The sequence below is a fragment of the Papio anubis genome, chromosome 20 (assembly GCF_008728515.1).
Source record: "Papio anubis isolate 15944 chromosome 20, Panubis1.0, whole genome shotgun sequence".
In the NCBI taxonomy this organism is placed as follows: domain Eukaryota; kingdom Metazoa; phylum Chordata; class Mammalia; order Primates; family Cercopithecidae; genus Papio; species Papio anubis.
This window is the reverse complement of record NC_044995.1, coordinates 21,707,367-21,733,727: the sequence shown is the minus strand read 5'-3', so window position 1 is coordinate 21,733,727 and position 26,361 is coordinate 21,707,367. Positions and strand designations below refer to the sequence as shown.

Here is a 26,361-nt window from a genome sequence, read left to right as displayed (position 1 = left end):
GAATGACCCGGAAGACCTCGGCGCGGCTGCAGAGTTTTCTGGGAAATGTAATTTCTTGGTCCAGGCGCCATGACCCTTACAAGTAGAGGGTGTCCCTTGGTTCCGAGGTGTATCGTTCACCAGAGGACGACTGTGTGCCCCAGGACACTGCGCGTGGTCCTAGCTGGCCGGCTCTGGCTCGACAGCCCCAGGCGGTTTAGCTTCTTACGAAGCCGTGACCGGTTTACCCGCTGCGCACAAGGTCCGCGCAGCCGCACAGACCCTTGGGAAGTGTGGTCTTCCGGTGCCGGCGGTTCGCGGCACCGGGGACAGGTGTCCCGCACGCGGAGGATTCTGGGAAATGTGGTTCGGCCGTGGGTGCACGAGGTCAGTCCCGCGATAACCTCAGGCCTGGAGGTAGATTCCAAGCTAAGGAACGGTTTGGGGCAGTGTCGTTCCCGGAGGTCGGCGGCCGTTACCTGCTCACCAGCTACGCGGCGCGTCAGGTCCGCGGAGACGCGAGCTCCGGGCGCCTGCGGGGACGGTGAGGCCCTGCTGAGGACTCCGGCAAGTGTGGGTCCCGGGGACGACGGCGGGGCTCAGGCCTTGCGTCCGCCCCGCGGTTTGACACCGGCCCGGGCTTTGGCATTTCCTGCCCTTCGTGTCGAGTCGTGTAAACGCGGGGTGATGATGGCGCCGACCTCTTGGCACTGTTGTGAGAGCGAAGTGGGTGCGAGAGCAGACGCCAGCCGCAGTTGTTTTGGGGTTATGTTGTCATCAAGCCGGCGCTTTCAGTTGCGTAACCTTGAACAAATAGGTTCTGTATCTCGGAATTTCATTTAAAATATATATATATATGGTTTAGAACTCCTGACCTCAAGCGATCCGCCTGCCTCCGCCTCCCAAAGTGCTGGGATTAAAGGCGTAAGGCACCGCACCAGCCTGGCCAACATGGCGAAACCCCGTCTCTACTAAAAATGCAAAAAAAAAAAAAAAAAAATTAGCTGGGCGTGGTGGCACGTGTGTGTAATCCCAGCTCTTCGGGAGGCTGAGGCAGGAGAATCGCTTGAACCTGGGAGGCAGAGGTTGCAGTGAGCCGAGGTCGCTCCATTGTACTCCAGCCTGGGCGACAGAACGGGACTCCGTCTCAAAAAAAAGAGACAAAAAGAAAAAAGAAATCTGGAATAATGTGAATGTCCACCGTGCAAAGTGGTGAAGATTGAACAAGCTGATAGTTATTACTGTTGTTTCTGTCTTTTATATACAGAATAACTGATTTTCCCCGCAGGTGGCACCTGGTAAACGGTTAGCCCTTGCGGAGAAACACTCTGTTAGTTCCCAGGGAGACACTGGCGCCCCGGAGAGTGATTACCAGTGTGCCTTTCCATTATGGTGTGTCACAGCTGCCAGCCTTATTTTTCATGACTACTGTTTCCTGTCCTTCTGTGCCCTCAGGACACTGCCCATCTGTAAGATAAGAGCCTGGAAAGGGGACTCTATTGGCTATTAGAAATTGCAGAATAATGGCTCAGGTAAGTCGGTGTGTTCCCAAGTCTTCCTGAAACACTTCATGAGGCCTCTGTGTGTTTGCTTTGCTTCTGCCTGTTCCCACCTAATCAAGTCCATTTAAGGGACTGGATCTATGGTTCCTTTCACTATAGGAAGGATGGAGCTCACAAGAGAACACCAAGGTATTGCTCTCTTCACCCAGTGTTCCTCTTTTCTACAGTTTTCTGCTAGAAGACTTTCTAGATTGCCAAAATTTTTAAACTGTAATTCACAATGCAACTTTGGAATGTAAGGTTATTTGGTTTATGGTTGTCAAAACTGTACCATGTGGTCTCAAGTGAAGAGATGTTTGGAGTCATCCTTGATTCTTCCTTTTGACTTATAACTAATATTCCGGTCCTCTAGTTGGATCTAAACGATACACCGTGTACAGCATCTAACCATTAGCTAGCCCATCACCACCACCACCACTACCACCCCAGTCTGAGCCACCTGGATTATTGGGGTAGCCTCCTAGCTGTATTCCCAGCATCTGCCCTTAACCCGCATCAATCTATTCTCAGTACAACTGTTACTGTGATCTTATTGTTATATAAATTCCTGTCATTCTTCAACCTAAAATTTTTCAGTGGCTCTAACTGAGTCACTTCTGCAGTGACCTATTTGTACAGTTAGGCCATTACCTCTCTGATCCTACCTTCCTTCTCTGCCCCCTCATTCCTTTGAGCTCTAGCCACTGTCACCAGTTGCTGTGCCATCCACGTGGAATATTCTTCCCCGACATAGGCACAAGCTTGCATTCTTATCTCCTTCATGTATTTGTTCCGTGGTTACTTTCTCAGAAAAGCTTCCCTGAACGCCTATTTGCAATTGCAGTCACCTTCCCTTGACCAGCACTTCCACTCCTCCATCACTGCTTTGTTTTCCATGGCGCGTGTCACTCACTAGCTGATGTACTGTATGTTCAGTATATGCACCTGCTCATTGTCTGTTCCTGGTGGGAGGAATGTATTTTCTTTTTTGTTGACTGCTATAGCTTCAGTACCCAGAGTGTTACCTGGCACCAAATAGATTAGTAAGTAATTGTTGGGTGAATAAGATGAGTAATGAAGAACTGGTGGGGCAGAATCATGGCATGGAAGGTGAAGCTTGCACAGGAGGGGATGTGAGTAGCAGATGTACATGTTGGGTGAAGTCTGTTTTCCTGGAATAATTAGATAATTAGAACTGAAAAACTGGCATAGTGGTGCATGCCTGTTGTCCCAGCTACTTGGGAGGCTGATGAGGTGGGAAGATTTCTTGAGCCCTGTGGTGTGAGGCTGTAGTGAGCTATGATTATGTCACTGCACTCCAGCTTGGTGACAGGGCAAGAACCTGTCTCTTAAAAAAAAAAAAAAAAAGGCCGGGCGCGGTGGCTCAAGCCTGTAATCCCAGCACTTTGGGAGGCCGAGACGGGCGGATCACGAGGTCAGGAGTTCGAGACCATCCTGGCTAACACGGTGAAACCCCGTCTCTACTAAAAAATACAAAAAACTAGCCGGGCGAGGTGGTGGGCGCCTGTAGTCCCAGCTACTTGGGAGGCTGAGGCAGGAGAATGGCGTAAAAACCCGGGAGGCGGAGCTTGCAATGAGCTGAGATCCGGCCACTGCACTCCAGCCTGGGCGACACAGCGAGACTCCGTCTCAAAAAAAAAAAAAAAAAGGAAAGGCTAAAGTGAGCTAATACCAAAACCATTCATTGGTTCATCTTCTAAACACTTACAAAGTACCTGTTAGGAAAAGTTGTGCATGGATTTCAGTGTACACTGACACACAGAACTTCATGATCTAGTGCAGTATTGTCTAAGAGAACTTTCTGCAGTGGTGGAAGTGTTCTGCATGTGTACTAGTCAGTACGGTAGCCACCAGCCCTGTATGACTGTTGAGTACTTGAATTTTGGCTTAAGCAACAGAGGAAATGAATTTTAAATTTTATTTAATTATTTTATTTTTACATTTTAATTAATTTAAATGTTGTAGCCAAGTTGGCTAGTGGCTCCTGTGTTGAAGATTGCAGCACTGGTAGAAAAGTAAGAAAGCGTAAGAAATTTAAATAAGTGCTAGCATAGATATCCTATGTTCTTTTGGGGGCTCAGATGAGTGAACATCTCAAGCTGCCCGGGCAACTGAAGGGGAAGAAAGAAGCATTCTGGCTCTAAGTTGTAATGACCGGTTTGTCAAAGATATGAGAAATGTTATTTTTATTTGGGATATAGGCAATTAACTAACACAGTGGCAACTCCAATTAACAGGTGAATTTAGAATAAATTTTGTGTAGCAAATTGAACTGTCAAATCTTACTTGAGGATAAGTTATTGTTTATTTGGAAAACATATGTGTTGGATTGTATCTGCTTGCCTATATAAAAAGATGAGATTTCTTCCTGTTCTTTTAATCTCAATAGTGGATTGCTTGTGAAGTGCCTCAAGGTCTGATTTAATGCTTATTCAGTAATAAAACCGTTTTCTTTTTGTTTCTACATTTGTGGAGAGGATTTTCTGCTGTTGGAAGGAGGTTTGAATTTTAATTGTTTTCCCCAAACCTGAGAAAACTAAATTCTGGCTTTAAAACCAAAGACCCATGTCACTTGTGAACATGCATGCAAAATATCCAAATAAAGTGCTACAATACTGAATGAACTCTCAGAGCTAAAAAATAACCACAGTAGAGCAGTCTGTTTTACAAATCACCGACAGTAATAATGCTATATTAAATGGATGTACTTTTTGCACATATTGTAATTTGACTAGCCAATAAGCTACTATTGAGTATTTAAGCTTCTAAAGTTTTACTATTTTAAATAATACTGTGAAATGAGTACTATTGAGAAGAATTTCTAAGTACATCTGTGAGCATTTTTTTTAGAATATTTTCTTTGAAATGTACTCTTTTGTTTTTTTCTCTTACTTCCAGGTCCTATTTAAGGATTGTCTATGGCAGGAGTCCTCAACCTTTTTGACACCAGGCATCAGTTTTGTGGAAAACAATTTTTCCATGAAAGTGGGAGGTGGTGGAGGTGGTGGTTTGGGGACGAAACTGTTCTACATCAGATCAGGCGTTAGATTCACATAAGGAGCGTGCAACCTCGATCCCTTGCATGCGCAGTTCACAGTAGAGATTGCGCTCCTATAAGAATCTATGCCAGAGCTGATCTGATAGCAGGCGGAGCTCCGGTGGTAATGCTCACTTTCCTGCCACTCACTTCCTGCTGTGTTGCCCCATTCCTAAAAGCCACAGACCAGTACCAGTCCGAGACCGGGCGGTAGACCCCTGATCTATGACATCTTCAGTCTTTTCACCCAGGAGTCTCATATTTCAATTATTAAATGTTTGTCAGTACTCAGTTTAAGTATACACCATAAATATATTTTTCTTTTTTGTTTATGAATCAGTTATGTGTATGTTTTAGTCTATTTGTGCTGCTGTAACAGAATACCCCAGACTGAGTAGTTTATAAATAATGAAAATTGACTTCTCATGGTTTTGGTGCCTGGGAAGTCCAAGACTAAGGGGCAGACATCTGGCAAAGGCCTTCTTGCTGTGTCATTTTATGGTGGATGGGCAAAGAGAAGAGAGAGAGGCAAAGGGGGGCCTGAACTCATTTTTTTAAATAAGGAACCCTATCCCCCAATGATGACATTAATCCATTCATGAGGACAGAGTCCTCAAGGCCAGTCATCTCCTAAAGGTCTCACCTCTCAATACTATTAGAATGGCGATTAAGTTCAATATATGCTTTTTTAGGGAATACAATCAAACCATATGTCTTATCAGTCTTTAATATAAAGATGTCTTTTTTTCTGAACCCATTTTTTGTGAGCTTTAGTGAATCTTCCTGAGTATCCCATTTGAGAGACAATCACTTTAGCCTTATTTTTAATTACTTATCTAGCACTTAAGCTCTAAAAGATATGACTAAATACTTGACTCTGTGCCGTCAAATGTCAAATGTTGCTTTTTAAAATTCATATAATTCTAAACTTGTAACAAAATTAACTCTACTGAAGTGAAGCTATCATATTTGTCTCTCATTCTTATTGTGTAAAAATTCGAACTACATAACTGTCCCCTTTATTGTATGTTAATTCCAACTACATAACTGTCCTGTTATTACTTAACTGAGATCACATTCCCAATCATTGTCACAACTCCTGAATCTTCTTTCATTTCTTCCGCAAGCAGGCTGATTTTACCCCTTCTTCAGTGATAGAAGAGGCCTGGGCTATGACTGAGCTTAAATATATTTGCTATTTCAGGTGACATTTAGTGATGTGGCTATAGACTTCTCTCATGAAGAGTGGGCATGGCTCGATTCTGCTCAGAGGGACTTATACAAGGATGTGATGGTCCAGAATTATGAGAACCTGGTCTCTGTAGGTAAGGATATCACCCCATCCACTCCAATAGGGGACACCTTTCTTTTGCCACTCTGAATTGCTGGAGAGCCTCCTAACTAAATGGCTGAATTTCTGTAGCATGTTCCCAAGGAAATGTGCAGCTGTGTTGTGCCCTGCCTGAAGCTTATCTTTCCATTTCAATGAACACCCTTCATCCCTTCTTGTGGTCCTTCTTGTGATGGCCTCTCATAATAGAGGACCACAGCTTAAACAATTCTATATTCTTCCTGTAAGCAGGTCTTTCCGTAACTAAGCCATATGTGATCATGTTATTGGAGGATGGAAAAGAGCCCTGGATGGTGGAGAAAAAACTGTCAAAAGGTGTGATTCCAGGTGAGTCACGGTGAACGAGACTAAGGAAGTTTTTGTTAAAAGATGTTTATAGTGAGTGTGGAAGCATTTTATGGATACTGTCTTCAAAGGTCTCAAATAGAAATGAAAAATTGAGGGATATTTAGCTTATATTTTCAAAACAATTGCTTCTCCCTCTAAAATTATTATCTGTATCACTTATGTCATCTAATCAAGGTTAGAGATAATTCAAATTGTTACTATATTCATGACAAAGTAAGACAATTTATTCTTAATTCTACTTAAGCAAAATATACTAATAGTTTTAAGCTAAGAAAAGCTGTCAATTAGATGGAAAATCACTTTTCTAAATTTGTAGATGAAATATGAACATATTAGAGGAAGTAAGGGACATATAAATATGTTTTTAGAAATAATATATATATATATATATATATATATTTTTTTTTTTTTTTTTTTGAGACAGAGTCTTGCTCTGTCGCCCAGGCTGGAGTGCAGTGGCCGGATCTCAGCTCACTGCAAGCTCCACCTCCCGGGTTTACGCCATTCTCCTGCCTCAGCCTCCCGAGTAGCTGGGACTACAGGCACCCGCCACCTCGCCCGACTAAGTTTTCGTATTTTTTAGTAGAGACGGGGTTTCACCGTGTCAGCCAGGATGGTCTCGATATCCTGACCTCGTGATCCGCCCGTCTCGGCCTCCCAAAGTGCTGGGATTACAGGCTTGAGCCACTGCGCCCGGCCGAAATAATATTTTTTAATGTTCAAGAAATAATATGATTCACACAGTTTCTTCATAACCTCAGAAAGCCTAAATCTTTGTCAGCTATAAAGAACATTTAGATTACTTTGTTTTTACTGCAATTGTTTAATATAGTGGTATCAATTCTGTATTTTAAGCTTGATAATCCAGCAGCAAATTGAGATTAATGGAAGGTTGGAGAAAAAGGCTATGAGACAAAATGCAATCTTTCCCATATGAATATAGGCACAAAAAGATGATTTGTAATCCAGAATGCCTTCTACATCTTATTTCTGATAGTTTCCTTTTTTTCAATACTATTTTATCCATTTTGTATAGTTTACCCATTTCCTTTATTGCACTCTGTTCCTACTTCTGTGAACTTTCTATTCTCTGCTCCATTTGAGCATTGTTCAGAAGTCACTGAAATATTTTGAGTTGTCGGAGCTATGTGTTTTCTGGGGGCTTCATTTCTTATCCATTTCTCCTAATTCCACTGTAGAAGTTTTTTTTCAAGAAGTAGGGAAAAAAAAAAAAAAGCAGTGCTTTGCTTTCTTGATATATTTCAGATTGGGAATCAAGATGGGAAAACAAGGAATTATCAACAAAGAAGGATATTTACGATGAAGATTCACCCCAAACAGTAACAATAGAAAAAGTTGTAAAACGACGTTTTGAATTCTCAAATTCTAATAAGAATTTGGAATATATAGAATGCAACAAATTTAGAAGCACTTTTCATTCAAAGTCTACTCTTTCAGAACCACAAAACAATTCTGCTGAAGGGAATTCACAGAAATATGATATATTAAAGAAGAATGTATCAAAAAAGTCAGTTATAAAAAATGAGAGAATCAATGGTGGAAAGAAGCTTTTGAATTCTAATAAAAGTGGGGCAGCCTTCAGCCAGAGCAAATCTCTTATCCTTCCCCAGACTTGTAATAGAGCTAAAATCTATACATGCAGTGAATGTGGGAAAGCCTTTGGCAAACAGTCAATCCTCAATCGCCATTGGAGAATTCATACAGGAGAGAAGCCCTATGAATGTCGTGAATGTGGGAAGACTTTTAGCCATGGCTCATCCCTTACACGGCATCAGATAAGTCATAGTGGAGAGAAACCTTACAAATGCATTGAATGTGGGAAGGCCTTTAGCCATGGCTCATCACTTACTAACCATCAGAGCACTCACACTGGAGAGAAACCATACGAATGTATGAACTGTGGAAAGTCTTTTAGTCGTGTGTCCCTTCTCATTCAGCATCTAAGAATTCATACTCAAGAAAAACGCTATGAGTGTCGTATATGTGGAAAGGCCTTCATTCATAGTTCATCTCTCATTCATCATCAGAAAAGCCATACTGGAGAGAAACCTTATGAATGTAGAGAATGTGGGAAAGCTTTCTGCTGTAGCTCACACCTTACTCAACATCAAAGAATTCACAGTATAAAGAAAAAGTTTGAATGCAACAAATGTCTCAAAGTCTTTAGTAGCCTGTCATTTCTTGTTCAACATCAGAGTATTCATACTGAAGAAAATCCTTTTGAAGTTTAGAAATGCAGGAAATCCTTCAACCAGCTTGAATCACTGAATATGCATTTGAGAAATCACATTAGATTGAAATCCTATGAATGCAGTATATGTGGGAAAATCTTCAGTCATAGGTCATCCCTGCTTCAACATCACAGAATTCATACTGGAGAGAAACCTTACGAATGTATTAAATGTGGAAAGACCTTCAGCTGTAGTTCAAACCTTATTGAACTACATCAATAAATTTCACTATAATCAGTTTATACAGAGTTTATACATCAGAATTCATACTGGAGAAAAGCCATATAAATGTAATGAGTGTGGAAAAGCTTTTAGCAAAGGCTCAAATCTTACTGCCCATCAAAGAGTACATAATGGAGAGAAACCCAATAATATGGTAAGTGTGGAAAAGCCTTTAGATCATATGAATCACTATACATGTGAGAAATCTTACAGAAGAGAAACTATTTGAAGCAGTGTTTATCATGGTAAACTTCATAGATCCTCCCTTATTTAACATCAGAAAAAATTTATACTGGGGAAAAGTTGTATGAATGTGGTGAATATGGGAGACTTTTAGCAATGATGCAGACATTTTTATTTATCAGAGTTTATACTGTAGAGAAATCATATGAAGTCAATAAATGTGGGAAAGCCTTTGTCAGTATTAATCCCTTAATTGACATAAGTATACTCACACTAGGAAAAAACTGTGTACATGTAGCAAATGTAGGAAAGACTATAAGCAATAGGAATCTCCTACAAACTCCTACAGGAAAAAAGTTGTATGAATGTGGAAAATTTAGAAATTGAAGGAATTCTTCAGTTCCAAGTGCATCCCTTATTCTACAGGAAATAAACTGGAGAGAAATCTCATCATATAAGAGGTGTAGCAAAGTGTTCACTAAGAGTGTTTATCTTGCTAGACATCAGAAGATGAATGGTAGAGCAACCTGAAGGATTTAGAAATTACATGTAAATCTGCAGTGGTGCTATTTGTAAACAGGATTCTATAGGAGAGCAAATAAACATAATTAAGTATGCCTTTCTTAGAGCAGTAGCTTGCAGTTTCAGTTGAGTTCTACTTAGAAATTCTTTTTAGCTAGTGGGCATATGAAGATATTTAGTCACCCAGAGGAGCCAGTAAATTTTATAATGTTAAAAATTAAAGCTGCAAAAGAAATAAAATGGTGTTAATAAAAGTTTGGTATCTAATAAGATCATTTTGTATATCATGAAGTCTTTCTCTGTGACTGTTTCTGGCAAAAAAAATTTCACTAAGATTAGCCTTAGTATAGTCTTTAGTGGGAGACTAGCAAACTTCGAGAAAAATGGCCTGCTCTTTATACTAAGAATAGCAGTATTTTGGTGAGGATTATTCAGAGTCCATTTCCAGTAGGCTTAATTAAATACATTTCAAGAAAATTTACTGAGCATCACTCATGTGTATTACACAGGGATGGGATATTAGGAATCCAGTAGTTCTGAGCTCTAGTGGTGTGTCAAAATCACTGGAAGGACTTGTTAAAGCACAGATTGCTAAGCCTCAATCTTAGAGTTCCTGTATGAGTTGATTTGAATTTGCATTTTTCACACATTCTTAGGGGCCACTAACACTGTCCAGAATATAATAATAATGTTATGATGTCACTGACAACATATTTCCTCAGTCATACCTATTAACCATTCCTTGAGTATCTTCTGTGGACCTAATAGATAAGAAACACTTCATACTCTTTAAGAACTCCGAGGTGTGTGTGTGTGTGAAGAGCGTTAAGCTTTGGAGTCTTGTTACCTGGGTTTAAATCCAAGTTGCATGTATACTGGCTTTGTGTGACCTTGGACCAACTTCTTCACTGTGTCATGCGTCAGTTTCTCCATCTGTAAAATGGTAATAAAGCTATTTCACAGCATTGTGAAAATTAAATGAGTTAATTGATGCACAATGTTTACAACAATGGCCTCTCAATAGCGTTCAATAAGTATTAGCTATTGATTTCATCATCATCTCCTCATGGTTGCTTCATCATTCTGGTCTCAGATGTCACATCTAATCACTTGTTGCTCTTATCTGTTTACTGTTTCACATTTTTGGGGGAGAGCTCTTACAAAACACCCCCGTTTCCTTCCAACAAATCCTTTAGTATCTGAGCCATTTTGAGGGAATGTTTCTTGCCTAAAATAACCTGAGGAGAAACAGAGACCAGGTAGGAGATAAGATGAGAATTCAACAGGTCTGTGAGAAGGAAGGAGGGTGCCCTACAGAGTTGGGAAATGGGCTGAGTGAAGGAGGCATCAGGCTTCCACATGGAGGAAAGGGGAGGTTTTACCCACTGAGACCAGAACACTACAGGTCTTCAGCAGCATCTGTGAGTACAGCATCCCATGGGCTGGGTGCCACTGCCTTCACTCTTCTGAATTGAAGTTACAGCCTGTCAATGAAGGTCACCAATGCCTGGAAAGTCAGAGTTTCCTTGTTAGCCTTGGGCCAGTCAGATGTGATTAGAGCTCAGTTGTTGATAAACACCTAGAAAGAAGCAAGGCACATATCACTGAGTACTTCCTGGGAGCTTAATTCTTTGCTGCTGACGGGGAGTCCGTCTTTAAACAAATTGCAGTTGTGTCAGAGGAAAACAGCTTTATATGCAGAAGTAATTGATGCAAGATACAAGACAATGACAATGCTGTATGGTGCAGAGTGTAAGCACTCTGGCATCAAATAGGGAAAAATTATAATGATCATAATACAATACTGTTAATAGCAACAACTGCGCCTTATGTTTGCTTTGTGTGCTGCATTCAGACAAATGCTTTCAGCTCTGGACACAAATTGCTAGGTGTGAATTCAGCCTATTGGGACTGTCACTTGCTTAATCTATAAATTTGGGGAAGTCACTTCATTTCCCAATTTCTCCGTCAAAACAAAAATATTTCCCATCTTACCAGGTGGTTGTGAGAATTAAAAGATTTATAAAGCAAGCAACAAAGTGCCTCTGCATGGAAGTTTGTTGCTGTGTTTTTCCTGCTTTTAATAATCTTCCCACATACTGTAAGGTAAATATGGTCATCATCTTCATGCTAGTGACCTGAGTCTCTCTCAGAGTCACGCATCTTAGGAATATAGGCTACATTTGAACATTCAGTAAAAGACCACACAATATTGCCCTCCTAGGACAGATCTCAGAAGACGGGGATTTCTCTTGGCAACCATACAGGCTCTCTTGCCTTCTTGAACAAAAAACATTCCTTTGGTCATGTCGTTTCTTCTGCCTAGAATGTGTCCCATACCCCATTTATTACCACACTTACCTAATGCCAGTGGAGGCGTGCCTGCCTTGCAAAGCTCACTAGGTGTGTCAAAGATGAACAAAGCTGGACATTAATGACAGTGGTGAGAACAGACTGATTGACAACTATTGCAATGGGGAAAGGAATTTGGCATGAAGCGAACTCAGTTTTGATTTGTACAAAGGTGAATGAGTACGTTAAAGGGAAGGTGAAGAAATTGGGTGTGGTGAGGAGGGGTTCAGTGGACTCAGAAAAGTGAAAAATTACAAAACACAGGAAGGGAGGGGGCTGGTCTGTGTGCAGTCTATCTGGGTTTGCTGCTGGCACTTTGAGTTAGGCTCCTATCCTGCCACAGAGCCTGGGACACAGGGGCCTTATCTTCAGGTGTTGACTAGAAGAAATTCTTTGGACAGCCTTTAGTTTTTCAGGCATCATTAGAAAGTGTTAGTGTTGTTCAAGTCTTAATAGGCCACAGTTGACAGGCCTATTCAAGAAGGCTCAGAGGGGCCTGGGTAGAGTTTGGTCAAAGAAAATTTTTGTCAGGTGTCACCCTAGGCTTCCCCAGCCCACTGAGGAGGAATGGTGGTGAAGAAGACAGAACATAGGCTCAAGGGATCAAGGTACAGGTTGTGAGTTTCTGCCAAGAGTTGTGTGACCCTGAGAAGGTAACAAGTTTTCCAAATCTCAAGTTCCTTTTCTGTAAAGCAGGAATAATAGAAACTAACTCTGAGGAAATTATGATTAAATGAAGTGCTACCTAAGTTACCCTCAGAGCTCAATAAATGTACTTATTGTTATTTTGCCTCTTTGCTTACACACCACCCTGGCACACCCAACCAAGTCCTGATCTCTACTTTTGTAGAGATCTTCACCACTCCTTCACCCAGCATCTTCACCACTCCTCTCCTCCCGTTTCATTTCCCACCATTTTTCATAACTCTCCTTGCCATTCCTTGTAATATATATTTGTAAGTGTGCCACGTTCCCTGCGCAAAGATTCCAGAAGATGAGAAATACTTAACCTAGAACCAGCAAGGCCAAAAAAAAAAAAGATTCTCCTAGTAGGTGACACTGGTGCAGAACAGGGAAGGATGCAAGGAGGAGAGGAGAGGGAGAGGCACTGCGGAGATCTGGACTCAGTGTCCCAGGCAGAGGGAAAAACTGAGAAGTGGGAAAGAGTTTGGAATGACCAGGACAGGTTGGCAGGAGAGCAGTGAGCAAAGGAAGATGGAATAGAGGACAGATTTCTAGGACTGTATCTCTTTAGAAATAGCATCCAGAAGGTCCCTGCATGGTGCTGGGCACTGGGAACACACACATTAGCCATCTTTGGTACTCTCACCTCAACTGAATGATGGTTAATATTTCCCCTTTAAGACTTTCTTTAGGAAAATGGAGGTGAAAGGTAGCAAGGTAGCTTGCACAAGGCCACAGCCTTGAGATAGGGCACAGCACGATCCGAACATGTTTCCGGATTCTGCAGGCCATGCTCTCCCGAGGATATGCACATGCCACTGTACATGAATGGTGGGGGTACTAAGAAGTTATAGTTCATACTTACCCACCACATACCACTGATTTCCAGAAAGAGGAATTTTTTCTTGTAATACTTGATGTAAGTTTAGGACTCTGGATTGAGAGTGAGCCTATTAGCAGGAAGAGAAGGCCTGAAGAATCCCAGGATGCCATGATCTTCCATGTCAGTGTACCACAGCCATGTGGTTGAGAGTTCAAGAAAGACTAGGGGATAGTTAACACATCTGTGCTAGGAGGGAAGCAACTGTATCAGTACTTCAGACTCAGCTGAACTCTCTCCCAGGCCCTACAAAACTGTCTAGATGGGTCCTATCCTTCTTACTGGCCTTCCTAGCTTGGTCCCAAAGAGCCACCTGCACCCACTGGGTGGTGTGGGTAGACAGGTCATGTGACAAATGAAAGTTCACCCTGCCAGTACCAAAAGTCCAGCCCATGAGAATGCAGGCTGCAGGAAACACTCCTGTCTCAGGCTGTCATTTGGGTATGAAGCACATCCTTCTGGGTAATGTAGCTCTTCACATTCTCTGAGACAATAGCTAAGTTGCACCCAGAGGGGCACTAGGAAGGAGCATCAAAAGACTCTTATGATGAGAGTGGTACTTCACATCGGTTCTTATGAAGGGGCTTTCTTGTATGGATAGTTGTTCAATTTGGTGTTTAGGAAGGAAAGAATGATCACTGGAGGATTCTTTTCAACTATTTTATCCTACTTCCTCCCAAAACATATATTTTTTTTTCTAAACATGTTTTTGGATCTTTTTAAAAATACATCTGTGTTTTGTCAAGTGTTCCTTTACTCTCTTGAATATTTCATACAATTTTAATAACTTTTAATATACTTGTTTCCCAATTCTACCATGTGTGTCATTTCTGGGTCTATTTATACTGGTTGATTGTTCTGATAATAGGTCATACTTTTCTGCTGCTTTTGCATTGAAATATTTTGCATTGTAATTCAATGCAAAGTAATTATTTAAGTAATTAATTACTTTTCTGGTAATTATTTTTTCAATGCAAAATATTGTGAAATTAAAATTTTTTTAGGTGCTGGATACCTCTGCATTTCTACAAATATTCTTGAGTTTTGTTCTGTTACTCAGTTATTTGGAAATAGTTTAACCCATTGGAAACCTTTTGCAAGTTTTGTTAGGTGGCACAAGGCAGCTATATGCAAGGTGAATTTTATATAATACTTTTCTCAGTTATCTACTTGTCTCCCCATGAATAACCAGGGTATTCCTCTTTCGCTTTAGGAATACAAAGTATTTCCAGCCCTGTGTAAATTCCAGACATTGCTTCCCCCTGCTCCTTTCAGTTGGTTGTTCCCTAGTCTTGGACTATTTTCTCATATGCGTAAAGAGCAGTATTCAGTGAGGACTTAACAGGGACTTTCTGCAGAACCCTGAAGATCTCTCTGTGCAGCTTTCTCCTCTATAGTCTCCTGTCCTGAAAATATAGCCACCTTGGCCACCACAGACACCTAACTCTGTCTCAGGAACTCAGAGACTGCTGATTTTCCCTGGGATTCCCCCTTCCTGCACAGCAGTCTGGAAATTCTCTGAAGGCAATCTGAGGCAATTACGTGGTTCCTTGTTTCCCTCTCCCAGAGATCACTCTTCTGTGTTCCCTGATACCCAATTTCTGAAAATTATCATTTTGTCGAGTGTTCGATGTTCTAGGTGGGAGTGTAAATCTGGCCCATGTTACACCATTGTGGCCAGAGACAGTAATCTTTTTGTCTTGTTTTGATGTCTTATGACACTCTGTTGACTACAAACATGGGGAGAGTATTATTTATTATAATAAATATGCCAGAGTAGGCAAAGAACATAATGAAATTAAGGCTTTCAGGAGTAACTGTGGATTTTGGTGGGGGGGGGGGGAGCAATATATGCAAATATTTATTGATAATTTCTAAGTGGAGGATGTTTCTTTAATGACTAAATTTTTTTTCCCTTATCTAACTTACATTTGGTAGTGGCAGAGAAATAACAAGATAGCTCAGTAAATACAAACATGTTAGCAGAGAAAGCAGGGAAAGGAGGGAGGCAATTGGAGGGCAGGAAGTGGGTAGAAGAGATACGGCCAGAGGAGCTAATAATGTAGCATTTGAGTGGTGTCCTGAAGAAAGGTTGAGATTGAGTTTTGAGTTTTGAAACATATGTTAGCATTCCAGGTTTTGTGCTAAGTGGTAGGTTCATAAATGACTACTACATTATTAATAATCATTCAATGAAGACTGAACTCAAAATTTCCCTAGGGAAAGAGAGTTCTAGAATATAAGATTTGTCACTTCCCAGCATCTTCACCACTCCTCTCCTCCCGTTTCATTTCCCACCATTTTTCATAACTCTCCTTGCCATTCCTTGTAATATATATTTGTTCATTTGTTTGTTTTCCAGAGACAGGTTCTCAGTCTGTCACCCAGGCTGGAGTGCAGTGATGCAGTCATAACTCACTGCAGCCTGGAACTCCTGAGCTCAAGCGATTCTCCCACCTTAGTCTCTGGAGTCACTGGGACCCCAGGTGTGCACCACCAAGACTGGCTAATTAAAAAAAAAAATTGTAGACATGGAATCTTGCTATGTTACCCAGGCTGGTCTTGAAGGGCTGGGCTCAAGCAGTGCTCCTGCATTGACCTCTCAAAGTGCTGGCATTACAGGTGTGAGCCACCATGCCCAGCTCTTGTAGTTTTTTGATTTGTGTACTCTACTTATCACTTCAGGACAGTCTTTATCACTTCCTTTGTTGTCCTTTGTCACCTCCCACCAAGTTCAGCTTCCTTGCCACTCTTCCTCTGTGTCCACCGCCCCCTCACTTTGCATCACTCCTTCCCCTTCACTCTCTGTGTGAGCTGTGCCCCCCTTCCAGGCTCTATATTGGCATCACCTTTAGGGAAGGAGTTGCCTAGTTTATGGTACCAGCAACAGAGTATGTGAGCACTTGTTTCTCCACATTCTGACACATTGCTTGTCAGACATTTTCTCCCTGCCAGTCCAATAGATGAGACAAAAAGCCATCCCAGGACAAATGTTTTAATGGTGCAGAGACTTACTGAATTAACCTCCATTCATGATGTCCTATGATAAACTTCTTCACTGAATGATTATTAATAATGTAGTAGTTATTAATGAACCTACCACCTAGCACAAAACCTGGAATGCTAACATACGTTTCAAAGCCACTTTTTGTGTTGTTTTCTTTGAACTTTTCTGCTAGGAACGTTTGCTCCTTTTCCCACCAGTATGTTGGTCTTTTTCTTATCATTTGTAGGAGCTGTGGAGGGACTCCACACATACTAGGAAAATAAGCCAATTGTAATATGACTTGCAAATATCTTCACCACATTTTCTCCTAACATTTTGAACTTTTTTTTGATGCAGTTGGCCATGCATAATATTTCATTTTTTATGCAGTCAAATTTATCAATTTGGGTTTTAAAATCTTTGGAATGGTCTTCTTTCTTCTGAGATTCTAAAAGGTATTCTTTTTTTTTTTTTCCCAAGAGTTTCATGAGACTTTTTTTCTTACTCTTTCAATATAGAAATATTTCAGACATCTGAAGTTAATTTTGAAGTAGGCTGTGAGAGGTAGAGCTAACTGTTTAATTTCCTCAGATGTTCAATCAATGGATTCAACACCACTTTATTTAAAAAATCATCCAGATTGCCTTGATTAGCAAGTTACCTTTTTTCACAAAATTTCGATGATTTAGATCTATTTCTGTCTTTCCATTGAGAGTTCACTTATTGGTGCATGCCCACATGCATATGTGTGTTTTAAAGAATACTTCATAGGGCTTCTTGTCCCTAATACACTATTTTAAAATTCTTTCTCAGCTATTTTTGCTTATTTTTCTAAGTACAATATGAATGTCATTCAAATGAACCATCCAATAGTAGCATTTTGAGTTTCGTTTCTTTCATTCATCTTAATCCATGTGAGACTCTTCTATGTTGTTGCATGTGTCAATAGTTTGTTCCTCTTGTGGCTTCATAGCATTCAGTTGCATGAGTGTAACACACTTTGTGTATCCATCCACCAGTTGAACAACATTTGGGTTGTTTCCAGTTTCAATAAACTGAAATTTAAGTAAAAGTGTTATAAATATTGCTGATCAGGTTTTTTGTTTTGTTTTGTTTTGTTGTTTTTTTTGAGATGGAGTCTCCCTCTGTCGCCCAGACTGGAGTGAAGTGGCGTGATCTCAGTTCACTACAACCTCTGCCTCCCGGGTTCAAGCGACTCTTCTGACTCAGCCTCCTGAGTAGCTGGGACTACAGGTGGGTGCCACCATGCCCAGGTAATTTTTGTATTTTTAGTAGAGACAGAGTTCCACCATATTGGACAGGCTGGTCTTGAACTCCTGACCTCGTGATCCGCCCACCTTGGCCTCCCAAAGTGCAGTGATTACAGGCATGAGCCAGTACGCCCAGCTGCTGATCAGGTTTTTTATGTGAACATAAATCTTCATTCTCTTGGGTGAATACTTAGGAGAGGGATTGTTGGGTCATGATAAATGGAAGATTAATTTTATAAGGATAAAGTGCATCTTTTCCTTTAAAATAAATCTCATTAGAAGAACTCAAACGACTCCACACTAAAAAAACAAAGAGACAAATAATCCCTTTAAAAAATGGGCTAAGGACATGAACACACATTTCTCAAAATGTGGCATACAAATGGCCAACAGGTAAATGAAGAAAATGCTCAACACCACTAATTATCAAGGAAATGCAAATCAAAACTACAATGAGATATCATCTTACCCCAGCTAGAATGGCTATTACTAAACAGACAAAAAAATAACAGATGCTATATGGATGTTTAGAAAAGATAACACTTATACACTGTTGCCTGAAATGTAAATTAGTGCAGCCACTAGGGAAAACAGTATGGTGATTTCTCAAAAACCCAAACAACTAAAAATGGAAGTACCACATGATCCAGCAATTCCCCTGCTGGACGTTTATCCAGAGGAATATTAATCAGTGTATCAAAGAGATACCTGCATTCACATGTTCACTGCAGCACTATTCACAATAGCATAGATATGGAATCAACCTAAGCGTTCATCAACACATGAATGGATAAAGAAAATGTGGTGTGGTGTATATACACAATGGAATAGTATATGGCCATAAAAAGAATGAAATCTTAATCACAGCAACATTGATGACATGGAGGTCATTATGCTGAGTGAAATAAGCCAGACACAGAAAGACAAATACTGCATATTCTCACTTCCATGTGGGAGCTAAAAGAGTTGATCATGGAGGCAGAAATTATAATGATAGCTATCAGAGGCTGGGAAGGGGAGGGAATGAAGAGAGCTAGGTTAACGGGTACAAACATACAGTTAGATAAAATATATAAGCTCATTCTTTGATGGCAGAGTAGAATGACTATAGGTAACAATAAAGTATTGTATATTTTAAAGTATCCAGAAAAAAGGATTTGAATTGTCTCAACACATGAAAATAATAAATACTCAAAATGATGGTGATGTAGTTTGGATGTGTGTCCCCTCCAAATCTCGTGTTGAAATGTGATCCCCAGTGTTGGAAATGGGGCCTAGTGGAGGTGTTGGAGTCATGGTGGTGGATCCTTCTTGAATGGCTTTGGACCCATCCCAGTGGTAACGTGTTCACAGGAGATCTGTTTGATTAAAAGAGATGGGGACCTCCCTGCTCTTGGTCCCTCTCTTACATGTGACATGCCTGTTACAGCTCTACCTTCTGCCATGAATATGAGCTTCCTGAGGCCTCATTAGAAGCTGAGCAAAAGCTGGTGCCATGCTTGTACAGCCTGAAGAACTGTGAGCCAAATAAACCTCTTTTCTTTACAAAATACCCAGTGTCAGGTCTTTCTTTATAGCAATGCAAAATGGGCTAATAGAGATAGAGGCCAGATATGGTGGCTCACACCTACAATCCCAGCACTTTGGGAGGTCATGGCAGCAGAATTGATTGAGGCCGAGTTCAAGACCAGCCTGGGCAACAGAGTGAGATCTTGTCTCTACAAGAAAACTGAAAAAATTAGCCAGGCACGGTGGTTGTCACCTGGGGTCCCAGCTACTCAGGAGGCTGAGGCAGGAGGATCACTTGAACCTAGGAACTCAAGGCTGCAGTGAGCTAGTATTGTGTCACTGCACTCCAGTCTGGGTGACAAGGCAAGACCTTATCTCTTAAAAGAGATAGATAGATAGATAGATAGATAGATAGATAGATAGATACCTCAAATACTGTTACTTGATCATTAACACTCTATGCATGTAACAATATTATGTATACCCCATTCCTATGTGCAATATGTACAATATTATGTATCAATTTTTAAAAATCTTATTGGTATTTTCATTGTTATTAAACTGCTATTTTTAGCAGAAAATGCACCTTTATTCTATTGAAAATTCCCATTCAATATTTTCATTTATTTAAATTCTGTTTATATTTGTACCTCATGAGGATTTTAGAGTTTAAAAGAGTAGTCATTAATTGGAGGGATCTGGCAAGATGGCCAAATAGGAACAGCTCCAGTCTGCAGCTCCCAGCGAGACCAATGCAGAAAATGGGTGATTTCTGCATGTCCAACTGAGGTACCTTGTTCATCTCACTGGGACTGGTTAGGCAGTGGGCAGCCCATGGAGGGCAAGCAGAAGCAGGGTGGAGCATTACCTCACCTGGGAACTGCAAGGGGCCGGGGACCTCCCTCCCCCAACCAGGGAAAGCTGTGAGGGACTGTACTATCTGGCCCAGATACTATGCTTGTCCCACAGTTTTTGCAATCTGCAGACCAGGAGATACCCTCATGTGCCTACACCACCAGGGCCCTGGGTTTCAAGCACAAAACTGGGCAACTGTTTGGGCAGACACTGAGCTAGCTGCAGGGGTTTTGTTTTTCACACCCCAGTGGCACCTGGAACACCAGTGAGATAGAACCATTCACTCCCCTGGAAAGGGGGCTGAAGCCAGGGAGCCAAGAGGTCTCACTTGGTGGGTCCCACTCCCACGGAGCCCAGCAAGCTAAGAAACACTGGCTTGAAATTTTCACTGTCAACACAGCAGTCTGAAGTCGACCTCAGATGATCCAGCTTGGTGGTGAGAGGGGCGTCTGCCATTACTGAGGCTTGAGTAGGCGGGTTTCTCCTGACCCTGCTAAGGACTGGCTGGAACTAAACACAGTGAGGAAAAGCAGCTGTGATCAGACTGCCTCGCTAGATTCCTCCTCACTGGGTGGGACATCTCTGAAAGAAAGGCAGCAGCTCCAGTCAGGGGCTTATAAATAAAACTCCCATCTCCCTGGGACAGAGCACCTGGGTGAAGGGGCGGCTTTGGGCACAGCTTCAGTGGACTTAAACATTCCTGCCTGTTGCCTCTGAAGAGAGCAGTGGATCCTGACAAAGAAGGTTCTCCCAACACAGTGCTTGAGCTCTGTTAAGGGACAGACTGCCTCCTCAAGTGGGTCCCTGACCCCCATGCCTCTTGACTGGGAGAAACCTCCCAATGGGTTGACGGACACCCCATACAGGAGAGCTCCAGCTAGCATCAGGCTGGTGCTCCTCTTGGACAAATCTTCCAGAAGAAGGAGCAGGCAGCAATTTTTTCTGTTCTGCAGCCTCTGCTGGTGATACCCGGGAAAATAGGGTCTGGGGCAGACCTCCAGCATACTGCAGCAGACTTGCAGAAGAGGAGCCTTTTAAAAGAAAAACTAACAAACAGAATACAATAACATCAACATCAACAGAAAGGACCCCCTCTACACAGAAACCCCATCCGAAGGTCATCAACCTCAAAGATCAAAGGTAGATAAATCCACGAAGATGGGGAGAAACCAGCACAAAATTGCTGAAAATTCCAAAAACCAGAATGCCTCTTCTCCAAATGATTGGAACACCTCTCCAGCAAGGGCACAAAACTGGACAGAGAATGAGTTTGACGAATTGACAGAAGTAGGTTTCAGAAAGTGGGCAATAACAAACTCCTCTAAGATAAAAGAGCATGTTCCAGCCCAATGCAAGGAAGGTAAGAACCTTGACAAGAGGTTACAGGAACTGCTAACTAGAATAACCAGTTTAGAGAAGAACATAAATGACCTGATGGAGCTGAAAAACACAGCATGAGAACTTCATTAAGCATACACAAGTATCAACAGCTGAATTAATCAAACAGAAGAAAGGGTAACAGAGATTGAAGATCAACTTAATGAAATAAAGCATGAAGACAAGATTAGAGAAAAAAGAATGAGAAGGAACGAACAAAATCTCCAAGAAATATGGGGCTATGTGAAAAGACCAAACGAACAATTGATTGGGGTCCCTGAAAGTGATGGGGAGAATGGAACCGGTTGGAAAACACACTTCAGGATATTATCCAGGAGAACTTCCCCAACTTAGCAAGACAGGCCAACATTCAAATTCAGGAAATACAGAGAACACCACTAAATACTCCTTGAGAAGTGCAACCCCAAGACACATAATTGTCAGATTCTCCAAGGTTGAAACAAAGAAAAAATGTTAAGGGAAGCCAGAGAGAAAGGTCAGATTACCTACAAAGGGAAGCCCATCAGACTAACAGCAGATTTCTCTGCAAAAATCCTACAAGACAGAAGAGAGTGAGGCCCAATATTCAATATTCTTAAAAGGATTTTCAATCCAGAATTTCATATCCAACCAAACTAAGTTTCATAAGTGAAGGAGAAATAAAATCCTTTGCAGACAAGCAAATACTGAGCAATTTTGTCACCACCAGGCCTGCCTTACAAGAGCTCCTGAAGGAAGCACTAAATATGAAAAAGAAAACTGGTACCAGCCACTGCAAAAACACACCAAAACATAAAGACAAGTGACCCTATGAAGAAACTGCATCAACTAGTGTGCAAAATAACCAGCTAGCATCATGATGACAGGATCAAATTCACACATAACAATATTAACCTTAAATGTAAATGGTCTAAATGCTCCAATTGAAAGACACAGACTGGCAAGTTGGATAAAGAGTCAAGCACTTTGGAAGGCTGAGGTGGGAGGATCGCTTCAGTCCAGAAGTTTGAGATGAGCCTGGGCAAGATGAGGAAAACCCATCTCTACAAAAACTAAAAATAAAAAAGTTAGCCAGGCTTGGTTGTGCATACCTGTGGTCCCTGCTACTTGGGAGGCTAAGATGGATGACTTGAGCCTGAGAGGTTGAGGCTGCAGTGAGCTCTGATTGCACCACTGCAATCCAGCCTGAGCAACAGAATGAGACTCTGTCTTAAAAAAATAAGTTTTAAAACCAAAATAAGTTTTAAAAGTGTGTAGTTTATAGACTCCAGAGCAGTGGGATGTCCCTTCAGTTCATCTAACAGACATTTACAGAGCATCTACTTTGTGTTGGTCCTGGTCTTAGCCCTGAGGATGTAGCAGCACATTGGAGTTCCTTATACATCTATGGGTAGGGGGAGATAATCAGCAAATGGCAAGACACAGGCCTTTTCCTGCCCCACTGTGAGACCTGGCACAGGTATAAAAGGGCCCTAAATGGGGCCTGACAAACCTGCCACTGGCACCATGAAGCTGGCTCCTTCTCTTGAGCTGCTCTTCACTGCCGTGCTCCTGATCTCCAGTGCAAGTAGGTGCCAGGTCGTGAATGCCTGGGGATGTAGATGCTGGGGCTTTGGTGGCATCCAAGGGCAGTTTTGAGCATACATGGAGGAAAACGGATGTGTGGGCTCTGATGAGTGTCTCTCAAGGGCCTGTCCACGTGTCATTGTGTTCCAGATTGTGACATCTGGCCAGTTGTGAAAAAGAATGTTGATTTCTTCCTGGTGGAAATCCCTGATGAATATGTTGATTATGTGGCACAATACTGAACATCCTCATTAATATTGTCCAATGCTAGAAAGCTGAAGAACTGTGTCAATGGCAAATTGGCAGATGAGGACAAGCAGCATGTGCTCACTGGGCTGGTGAGTGCAGCTGTGTGTGCCTGTGCCTTAGTCTGGGTGGAGGGTCTGCTGGTTCTAGAGCAGTGGTGGGAGTGCTTATTCTCCTCCCACCAGGTTACTATTATGACATGTAATTGAGATTACTGGAAATAGATTTACATGTGAGGTGTGTAGGAACAGTAAAATGTGTTTTAATAAAAGGTTATAAGAGGCATAAAAATGTGAATTCTTGCCTAGGGTTAAAGAATTGTTTTAAATTAGATAATATGAAGTTAAAAGTTCAAACAAGTGGTGGAAAGTGTAAAACTTAATGTTGCAAAAATTCTGTGTATGAATATATTGACTAAATTCAGAAGGGTATTATATGGTTTTTCTGTAAATTCAGCATTAAAATAAAAGCATGACAAAGTACTCTCCTACCAAGGCCTTTCCCTGGGAATCTGGGAGGAAACCTTGTGAATGAGGAGGTAGAGAGGAGAGAGCAGACACCAATGATACAGGGAAGGGCCAAAAAGGGAGACTCAGCTAACCCTTGAGCTTGTGGGCTGGCTCTGGCTGTTCAGCTCTGTAGGCTAGCCTGGGAACCTCCAGGACCTCCTGTGTCCATGGACCACTCAACCTCAATTTTACACCCTTGACTCTGACCTCCCTGCCTCCAGGCTCTATAGCACATGAGGCTATGGACTGAATCTTCTCCAAACCATGAGCCCTGTGTCTTTCTAATACAGGATTTATTAAGAAATTATTTTTTCGGTAGCTAGAAAGGGTAAAAGTTCTCAGTGGAATGTTCCTTTAATAAAAGCAGCCCAAACCATTTATTCTCCAACAGAAAGCAGCCTGATATATATGAAAGCTAGGAGCTTTCATATGTAAATACCAGCAGTGGTACCTGAAAGCCAGGTACATTCAATACGTTGGTTCCTGCTCTCCTTTTCCTTGTCACCATGTGTGTAGGTATCATGGTGACCCACCAGGTAGAACCACATTTGCATAATAAAAGACTAGGGTGGAGAGGCCAGTCTTTTTGCAGGCTATGCAAACGGTGCATCTAGTCAGACCAATCCCCTGGGCCCTAGGTAAATCAGTCACCACCTCCCCAAGCCTCTGTACAAAATCAATTGCATCCTGCTGCAAACTGGAGACCCTCTCTTGGGCAACCTGCTTTCTCAGCATGAGGAAGCCTTTTCTCTCTCTATTCTTCTTCGTCTATTAAACTTTCTGCTCCTAAACCCACTCCTCATGTGTGTTTGTGTCCTGAATTTTTCTTGAGTGAGACAAAGAAACAGGGTAGGCTGGGCGTGGTGGTTCATGCCTGTAATCCCAGCACTTCGGGAGGCCAAGGCGGGCAGATAACAAGGTCAGGAAATCGAGACCATCCTGGTCAACATGGTGAAACCCCGTCTCTACTACAAATACAAAAAATTAGCCGGGCATGGTGGCAGGCACCTGTAGTCCCAGTTACTGAGGAGGCTGAGGCAGGAGAATAGTGGGAACCTGGGAGGCAGAGCTTGCAGTGAGCCGAGATCGTGTCACTGCACTCCAGCCAGGTGGCAGAGCAAGACTCTGTCTCCAAAAAAAAAAAAAAAAAAAGGGAATATACCCCAGACAACCAAGCTGTTTCCTTTTGCGGTTCTCATGTAGGCTCAGGATCAGAATGGAAGACAGAAACATTAGACTGGTGAGTATGGAGTGAACCTGAAATCTGTCCTTTAATCTCAAGGCTGTCTTCAAACCAGTTTTTTTGTTTTGTTTTGTTTCACAGAGTTCCTAGCCATCACATCACATGAGGCTGGGAGAAGTCCTGGGGCAACTGAGAATTTCTGTCCAGGGCATACCCTGGCATTATTCAAAGGCTTCAGGACTGAACTCAGCCTCCAACAGCCTATCCAGGTGTTGATCATGGATCTTCAGCTATCCTGTCACAAAATTTTCCTTTCTTTTCTATCCACAGTCACTATGTCTCCTATCCTCTGTATGTACAGCGTGCAGGAAATTTTATAGTTCAGGGAAACAGTTCTGTTAGGAAAGATCAGCAAACACCACATGCAGCAACTTAACAAGCGTCTCTCTATCCTTCCTCCAGTGAGCACATGGTATTTCTGAGCCAACAGCGCCACCTAGTGGAAATAGAAATCCTCTTCATCAGGCAAATTGATGGTGTTTCACAGTAACACTGCATCTTCTCAATTCTCTCTTTTCGCACCGCTAGCAATCAGGCTCTAAGCTCCTTCTGCGAATGGGAAAGCTCCACCTTCAACAACTAGGAGGAAAATGTCCTTCATAGCCAAATGTTAGCGCCGATACTGTCCCAACAGCAGGAAAAATTGCCGTTAAGTCCCTATGTTCATTTCTGTCTCCAATGAGAGCAGTACTTAATTAGTAAAGTGATTTTAAGTACAGAGGTTAAACAGAACCGTTTTGCTAAGGGTAAATATTTTAGCACAGGCCAAAATAGCAGGTAATTTAGCACATTGACTCTGTTAAAGAAGCCTTGACCAAAGGCTCTCCAGAGATCCATTTTTTTCAGGAAGCCAGGCAGATCACACAGATTGATAAGTTAAGGCTGTGTGGGTAAAGTGTGGTTAATCCCATCACTTAGTTCACACGGTTCCATGACTTGGAAGACCATGCCTACAACCATGGGCAACACCTTTAACACAATGCTGGGACACAGGAACCAAAGAGAGAAAACTGTTGGGGGGGGACGCTCCCACTGTCTTCCTCTCCACCCTAGGTCACAGTGAAAGGACACCTAGGGAGTGGAAACAGAGGGACAAAAGAACTACAAGACAAACAAAAATGTTAACAAAATGGCAATAGTAAATGGTAGGAGACTTCCACATGTCACATTTAATAAGAGACAGACCATCTAGACTGACAACCTATAGCAGACTTAAACAAAACCATAGAACAAATGGACCTATCAGACACACACAGAACTTTCCTTCCAACAGCAGAAGACATTGTCGTCAAGATTACACAGTACAGTCTCCAGGATAGAACACACGTTAATTTGAAAACAAGTCTTAACAGATTTAAGAAGATCAGAATCATATTCAGTGTCTTTTCTGGCCACAATGGAATGAAACCAGAAATCAAAACTGGCAA

At 41.8% G+C, this 26,361-nt stretch overlaps 2 protein-coding genes across 3 annotated transcripts in view; both read left to right on the top strand.

Annotated features, from left to right (window-relative positions):
* Window positions 1–386: 386 nt before the first annotated feature.
* LOC101014311 (zinc finger protein 181-like) lies at window positions 387–10,439 on the top strand. Its single transcript, XM_031659672.1, is given in 6 exon segments — window positions 387–546; window positions 1,435–1,511; window positions 5,783–5,903; window positions 6,161–6,256; window positions 7,544–8,748; window positions 8,789–10,439. Coding segments are annotated over 5 exon segments (1,623 nt in total). The 5' UTR covers window positions 387–546; window positions 1,435–1,502; the 3' UTR covers window positions 8,981–10,439.
* Window positions 8,832–26,361, top strand: part of ZNF181 (zinc finger protein 181) — a 35,293-nt gene continuing 17,763 nt past the window's right edge. The window contains exon 1 of one of the 2 annotated variants that reach the window (XM_017954969.2): window positions 8,832–8,905. The gene's annotated coding sequence lies outside the window, so the exon portion shown is untranslated. Of the gene's footprint in view, window positions 8,906–23,057; window positions 23,275–26,361 lie in introns of those variants that run through there. The other variant, XM_021933787.2, reaches the window with a different exon arrangement.